This window comes from Scyliorhinus canicula, chromosome 16 (assembly GCF_902713615.1).
Source record: "Scyliorhinus canicula chromosome 16, sScyCan1.1, whole genome shotgun sequence".
Taxonomy (NCBI): Eukaryota; Metazoa; Chordata; class Chondrichthyes; order Carcharhiniformes; family Scyliorhinidae; genus Scyliorhinus; species Scyliorhinus canicula.
Genome location: NC_052161.1, coordinates 124660836 through 124668778, shown reverse-complemented (window position 1 = coordinate 124668778; position 7943 = coordinate 124660836). Strand labels below are relative to the sequence as shown.

The window sequence follows — 7943 nt, the reverse complement described above, 5'->3', positions numbered from 1 at the left end:
AAAAGGAACAGACTCCCCCTTGTGGTTATGGCAGTGCCTGATCCCTAGAGGCCAGGATGGTCAGATTTAAACTCCTGTCCTGTGCTGAGTTAGCCTAGGCTACATCTGACAGTGGGTTAGAAAGGCCAGTATAGGATGAAGGCGGAGTTTAATTCTCGCTCCCTCCCTCCCAGGTTAAGGAGCTTTTAATTGAAGTCTGGTTTATACCTGCTAACTTGGTGCAGGTTGAGGGCTGCAGGTTGGCACAGTGGTTAGCGCTGCTGCCTCAGCACCAGGGACCCGTGTTTGATTCCGGCCTTGGGTGACTGTGCGGAGTCTGCACTTTCTCCCCGTGTCTGCGTGGGTTTCCTCCGGGTTCCTCCCACAGTCCAAGATGTGCAGGTTAGGTGGGGTTACGGAGATAGGGCGGGGGAGTGGGCCTAGGTAAGGGTGTTCTTTCGGAGGGTCGATGGGTCGAATGGCCTCCTTTGCACAGTAGGAATTCTATGGTTCTAGATTGGAATGGATCCTGTTCTGAACCAGTAACAAACCACTGTTTGGTGAAGAGCATCTTCCGCTCAATGCCATTCTCTCGGCCTCCACCAGCAGTCAGAGGGGGAGATGCGGTACTGCCTAGTAGTTACAAAACAAAACAATGATTGGGATGTGTGTGTAGCTGGAAAGACCGGCATTGCCCTGTCCTTGTTTCTCTGCGGTGATGGTGGGAAGCATGGTCTGCCTTCCTGAACCATTACAGTCGCAGGTTTTTGATCCAACTGAATGTATTGCTCGACTACATTAGAGGGAAACAGATTCCATCACCTTCGGAGGGGAGCGGAGTCACTTTTAGGCATTGCCTGGGAAAGGTTTCTTGAAGGAGCAATTGGGATTTATGACCGTCTGATAGCTTCGTGGACAATTTACTGACAGCGACCTTTACTTCCATACTTTTTAAACTGGATTTGAATTCTCAAAGAACTGCAACGGTATTTGAACCCCTGCTCTCTGGGTTACTGGTCCAATAACATTTATCATTACAACACAATACCCAAACCTGTATGTACAACAGCCAATTATCTGTTCCGGTTTCCATGTTATTCTGTGATTTATTCTGCATAATCGATCAGAGTGTATTTTCCCAGTCCACACGCAAATATTTTCGTCTTGCTCGAGGAAAGCAGCAAAATTGAATCCAGATAAAGGAGGAGAAACTGAGATTAAATATTAAAGGTGAAGCTGTGTATCCAGAGCGGGGGTCAAGTGTTTTATAAAATGACTGCCTCTTATGGTTGACCCTTCTTCCTGGCCCCTGTTCCTGGTGCTCTCTCAGTGCCCCTCTGGGATGTTGCTGTGCTGGGTACTTGGTGCATGGTGTTACTGTGGCTTAAGGAGCTACAGACTGACCGAAGGCCAGCTATGAGCGTTGCCAGTTGTTATTGGGAAGTGTTGACGCTGTGCCACCCCCCCCTCCTACTGAAACCCTGGCCCTGAGCTCCTCGCCCTGTGTTTGCTTTCTGTTTCTTTCAGTCCTCAATCAACTGGAGGAGCTCCTGAGCGACATGAAGGCGGATGTGACGAGATTACCCAACATGCTGTCCAGGGTCCCACCTGTGGCAGCTCGGCTCCAGATGTCAGAGCGAAGCATCTTGAGTAGACTGGCAAATCGGGGAAATGAACCACAACAGCAGGTGAGAACCCGGTCCAGGGCATTGCGATGAGACACTTCTGGGAGTTGTGGGGACTGGTAATCACCTTGTGATTGCCCTGCCTTGTGGGCTATCAGTCTGATATAATCAGGAGGGTTGTTTATTGGAAGACCTCGATTCTCCCAATCAGCCGTGGATGGGACAGCCAGAGTCAGTGTCAATGTTCTGTGTTTATTCTATTTTTTATGTTTATTTTCTACCTATAACTGTGCAGCGTATTAGTGCTGGGGATTGGAATACACATTGAGTTTCAAGTGTCCCCTCAAACCAGGACAGGTACAGCACGGGGTTAGATACAGAGTAAAGCTCCCTCTACACTGTCCCCATCAAACACTCCCAGGACAGGTACAGCACGGGGTTAGCTACAGAGTAAAGCTCCCTCTACACTGTCCCCATCAAACTCTCCCAGGACAGGTACAGCACGGGGTTAGATACAGAGTAAAGCTCCCTGTACACTGTCCCCATCAAACACTCCCAGGACAGGTACAGCACGGGGTTAGATACAGAGTAAAGCTCCCTCTACACTGTCCCCATCAAACACTCCCAGGACAGGTACAGCACGGGGTTAGATACAGAGTAAAGCTCCCTCTACACTGTCCCCATCAAATACTCCCAGGACAGGTACAGCATGGGGTTAGATACAGAGTAAAGCTCCCTCTACACTGTCCCCATCAAATACTCCCAGGACAGGTACAGCACGGGGTTAGATACAGAGTAAAGCTCCCTCTACACTGTACCCGTCAGACACTCCCAGGACAGGTACAGCACGGGGTTAGATACAGAATAAAGCTCCCACTACACTGTCCCCATCAGACACTCCCAGGACATGTACAGCACGGGGTTAGATACAGAGTAAATCTTCCTCTACACTGTCCCCATCAAACACTCCCAGAAAAGGTACAGCACGGGGTTAGTTGCAGAATAAACCTCCCTCTACACTGACCCCATCAAACACTCACAGGACAGGTACAGCACAGGGTTAGATACAGAGTAAAGTTCCCTCTACACTGTCTCCATCAAACGCTCCCAGGACAGGTACAGCACGGGATTAGATACAGAGTAAAGCTCCCTCTACACTGTCCCCATCAAACACTCCCAGGCCAGGTACAGCATGGGGTTAGATACAGAGTGAAGCTCCCTCTACACTGTCCCCATCAAACACTCCCAGGGCAAGTACAGCACGTGGTTAGATACAGAGTAAAGCTCCCTCTACACTGTCCCCATCAAACACTCCCAGGCCAGGTACAGCATGGGGTTAGATACAGAGTGAAGCTCTCTCTACACTGTCTCCATCAAACACTCCCAGGACAGGTACAGCACGGGGTTAGATACAGAGCAAAGCTCCCTCTCCACTGTCCCCATCAAATACTCCCAGGACAGGTACAGCACGGGGTTAGATACAGAGTAAAGTTCCCTCTACACTGTCCCCATCAAACACTCCCAGGACAGGTACAGCACAGGGTTAGATACAGAGTAAAGTTCCCTCTACACTGTCCCCATCAAACACTCCCAGGACAGGTACAAGACAGGGTTAGATACAGAGTAAAGCTCCCTCTACACTGTCTCCATCAAACGCTCCCAGGACAGGTACAGCACGGGATTAGATACAGAGTAAAGCTCCCTCTACACTGTCCCCATCAAACACTCCCAGGCCAGGTACAGCATGGGGTTAGATACAGAGTAAAGCTCACGGTAGCATGGTGGTTAGCATCAATGCTTCACAGCTCCAGGGTCCCAGGTTCGATTCCCGGCTGGGTCACTGTCTGTGTGGAGTCTGCACGTCCTCCCCGTGTGTGTGTGGGTTTCCTCCGGGTGCTCCGGTTTCCTCCCACAGTCCAAAGATGTGCGGGTTAGGTGGATTGGCCATGCTAAATTGCCCGTAGTGTAAGGTTAATGGGGGGATTGTTGGGTTACGGGTATACGGGTTACGTGGGTTTAAGTGGGGTGATCATTGTTCGGCACAACATCGAGGGCCAAAGGGCCTGTTCTGTGCTGTACTGTTCTATGTTCTAAAGCTCCCTCTACACTGTCCCCATCAAACACTCCCAGGACAGGTACAGCACGGGGTTAGATACAGAGTAAAGCTCCCTCTACACTGTCCCCATCAAACACTCCCAGGACAGGTACAGCACAGGGTTAGATACAGAGTGAAGCTCTCTCTACACAGTCCCCATCAAACACTCCCAGGATAGGTACAGCACGGGGTTAGATATAGAGTAAAGGTTCTTCTACACTGTCCCATCGAACAGCCCAGTGTTTGAGGGGGGGGCTGTGAGGGCGGGATCACATCTGACTGTGATGCTCCCCAATGTTGACAGCTCTGAGCAGAACTATGTGGTCTCGGTTAATGCGTCAACACCTTCAGATGGTTGGAGGGGGACATGCTGCAGTTAAAGTTTTGATTTAATTGTGTGAACAGTTCCAGATGTTGAGTTTGATGATCTGAGCTATTTCTGTTTAAACTAACCATCTTTTACAGCCATTCCCACAGGGTCACTATGGAGCAGCCCAGATGTACAGTAACACCTTTGGACCCGCTTTTCGAGGGCCAGGATCTGGAACCCTCATTAACTACAACCAGATGCCCCTGGGGCCCTATATCAGTGGTATGTATGTTCGAGAAATGCACCTCCTGCCTTTAAATCCTGCAAACAAAAGGCTGGCACCCATCAGAGTTGGCATGAAGCTGTTGGATTAAGTGGTACACAGGAGGAAATCTGTGTCTCTGTGACCCAAGTCCCACACCCACATAGTTCACTGTTAACTAGTCCTGTCCCGGTATCTATGGATGGACAATAAATGCTGTCCTTGCCAGTGATACCCACATTCTAAACAATGATAAAAACATTGATAGACTGAGAAGGTCATTTTATCCCCTGATTAAATGGATGGAATCTGACCTGTCACTCCTCCTGACCACATGGTTAGGGTTAGGGCAGGGGTGGGCAAACTTTTCCGTGCAAGGGCCACATTCAGAAATTCACAATTTTAAAGGGCCGCATAGTATATTAAGTAAAATAATGAATATTTAAAATAGCCAAAATAAAAGGTTTTTTTAAAAAAAAAGCAATTCATTTTTATTAATTAATATTTTAAAGTAGAAACTTTACATGAAACACATGTTGTGCCAAGCAATGATCACCCTACTTAAGTCAACGTATCCACCCTATACAGTAACCCAACAGCCCCCCCCATTAACCTTAAAATAAAAAAATTAAAATTAAAAATTTTTTTTTTTAATGACTTGATCTTGGTGGGCCGCATAAAGACCTTTGGCGGGCCGCATGCGGTCCGCGGGCCGTAGTTTGCCCACCCCTGGGTTAGGGTTTCCTGATCTGGATCAGGACATCTCGATCATCGTTTTTTAAAAATGTAGTGACTTTTTTTTCCAATTTAAGGGGCAATTTAGCCTGGCCAATCTGTCTACCTTGCACATCTTTTTGGGGTTGTGGGCGATGAGGCCCGCGCAGACACAGGGAGAATGTGCAAAACTCCACACGAACAGTGATCTCCAACATTTCTTTGTGCAATTTTGTCTAGAGTAAATAAATGTGCAGAGGTGAAATTTAGGATTGAAGATCGAAAATGATCAGCGCATCATTGAAACGTGGAGCTTTAATTACTCAACATAGTTTCTTTTTTAGATAAAACTAAAATGACTCTGCGAGGAAAATTGTGCAACATGTAGTGGGGGTTTAAAACAATCCAAATCTGGCCTCTTGCGCATCCTCCCTTCCTTTTGCCCCACCTTGATGGCTGTGCGTTCAAGTGTAAGCACCCTAAACCCTTCCTGAACCCAACTCTCCTTGCTCCTTTAAAATGGTCCTTAAAAAACCCACCTCTTTGATCACCTGTCCTAATATTGCCATCTTCGACTGTATTGAGTCTATTGTCTAATCACCCTACTGTGAAGAATCAGGGGTCTTTCACGCTGAAACTGCGACATAAATGCAAATTACTGTGGTTTGAAAGATAAACATAAATTTTCCAAGTAAAAGAAAAGTTTATTAAAGTAATTCTGCTCGTTTGCAGCAACCACGAATATTTCGGCTTTGAGTGTCCCAGATAAAAAGCTCTTAACGGAAGGATTCGACGCAAGAGAGAAGAAAGATAAAGTCAGTGATGTAATCTGCATCGAGGATTGATGACAGGGTTCCCAAGGGCAGCTCCCAGACTACGGGCAGTCGATGGGGTCACCGTACTCCTAATCATCTTTAAACTTTGTCGGATTACAAACTGTTTTCATCTTGGGAGGGGGAGGGGGGGGGGGGGGGGGGGGGGGCTCTACTCACTTGTACATATTTGCACTTTTTTCGCACGTTGATGGAAGGCTTTTCCTGTTACATTGACTATTGTGCCAGGGAGGGTAACTCCAGAGGTTAGGGGCGGGGGACCAAAAGATGAGAAAAGCATGATCCTTACCAGAGTTTCTAAACTCTGGCTTATCAAACCGAGTCTATAGATTGTGCATCACATAATAGCCCGAGTGCCATCATTAATCACCCATTACCGTCAGTATCCTCCAGGCCCAAAGTGAATCCCAACTCGTGGTCAACATTGACCTCAAAGGGTATAGGATTTTGGGCATTCTCATGGGGAAAAGGGGGTGTGGTTCTGCTTTGTGCTGTGGAACCATTTGGGGGAACTTGGGGAACCCCCTGATTTAACCATATTGTTAACCAGACTAACCATATAGTTAGTCTGCCTCTGGGGAGTGCTCTGCATTCCAAGTAGGGCACCCATAGCCCACAGGTTGTACATTATCCAGGTTTAGTTCAGCCTCGTTTGGAACAAGGTATTTCTCCACTTTGTCCTGGTGAAAGGGGTTCAGAATTATCCTCAGCTTGTCTCCCAGATTTTAGCTGGGCAATGCAATTGGTATCCCCTTACATCCCCCTCCACGTTTGCAAATGGAGTGATGGAACAAAAAAATAGTGCCATTGGATGCAGTGTGCCGATTACCATTTAGTATTATGAAGGGGATTTGCCAGGACTGGACACCGATGATCCGAGAAGGACCACATGCCTAGAAGGTGTTCCTGATTACAATAACCAATACAATGCTGTACCCAGAGGTCCTTGTGTGTTACTGGGAGCTCAGAGGTGTTTGACCAGAATTATTCTGTCCCTTTTAATGGGTTAGTGGGTCAAGGCACCACCCATGCATTGGGTAGAGACGTGAACTAGGTTTCACTCTGGTGCATGCCCAGTTTGCTAATCTGTGTGGCGGTGGGCTCCAGGTTGGGGGGGGGGGGGGGGGGGGGGGGGTTGCGAGTCCTCAATGCCAAAGTTATTTTTCCATATGTGTAGTCAGCACCTTCTGTTGGAAAGTCTGAGTGAAGGTGAGAGCAGGATTGATCTCAGCAACGTGGGTCTCCCTCTGACCTCCCAACACTCATGCGTGAAGAATGGTAGTTGGACAAGATAGTGGTTGATGCCTGGGACCCTTGCACCTGGCACTTGCAGACTTTCATTCAGTGCCATGACTTATTGTTCCTTGTATCCCTTGCTCTATGTTTACTTTCTCTCATTCTTTTCCCTCCCGTGCTTCCTCCCATCCTCATTTCTGTCCCTCCTTTGCTTGATATTTCCCTTCCCACCTTTGTTCCATATCCCCATACCTCCTCTGTAAAGATGCTGACTGCTTGCTGAGGTATGTGTCCTATGGGAGTCAGTGCCTGTTCGCTGTGAGAATCTGCAATACATTCAATGGGGGGATCAAGAGCTGGGGAAAGGGGGCACGGTATTACAGTGGAGACCGATCCTTCAGTTGTTTCCAGTGTAAGACACCAGTCTGCACATGGCCAGGGTCCCATTGGTGTTCGTGTCCATCAAACACGCTGGCCCAACCCACCAATCACAAGTGATCCTGATTCTTGGGAGGGGTAGAAGGTTAATTTTAAGAAAAGGTTATCCCCAATTTCCTGAGCCAATCAGTTAATCTTGAGAATTTGAAGCAAAATTAGAGCTAAACTAGCAAGTACCAGAATCACCTGGTGATGATGAACACCACGGTGGTTCTGCTTTCATATTGTGCTGGTTTCCTGCTCACTCCTGGTTCAGCTGTCTCTACCCGCTCCTTTTCCAGTCCAATATAAATTAGGGAGTTAGTGTGAGGATGATTTGATAAAGGATCTTTTTGCTTAACAGTATTGTGTTATAAATGGTATTGCTCACTTGATGTAATACATGGGGAAACCAACTGACAGAAATCCCAGCCATTTTGCACAATATCCAATAAAAATTCCAATGTTTTAA

At 47.5% G+C, this 7943-nt stretch overlaps 1 protein-coding gene across 1 annotated transcript; it reads left to right on the top strand.

Annotated features, from left to right (window-relative positions):
* Positions 1–393: 393 nt before the first annotated feature.
* LOC119979343 (chromodomain-helicase-DNA-binding protein 5-like) lies at positions 394–5936 on the top strand. Its single transcript, XM_038821442.1, has 3 exons — positions 394–1667; positions 4165–4291; positions 5718–5936. The coding sequence occupies exons 1-3, from the start codon at positions 1539–1541 to the stop codon at positions 5828–5830; spliced, it is 369 nt and encodes a 122-aa protein (XP_038677370.1). The 5' UTR covers positions 394–1538; the 3' UTR covers positions 5831–5936.
* Positions 5937–7943: the final 2007 nt, after the last annotated feature.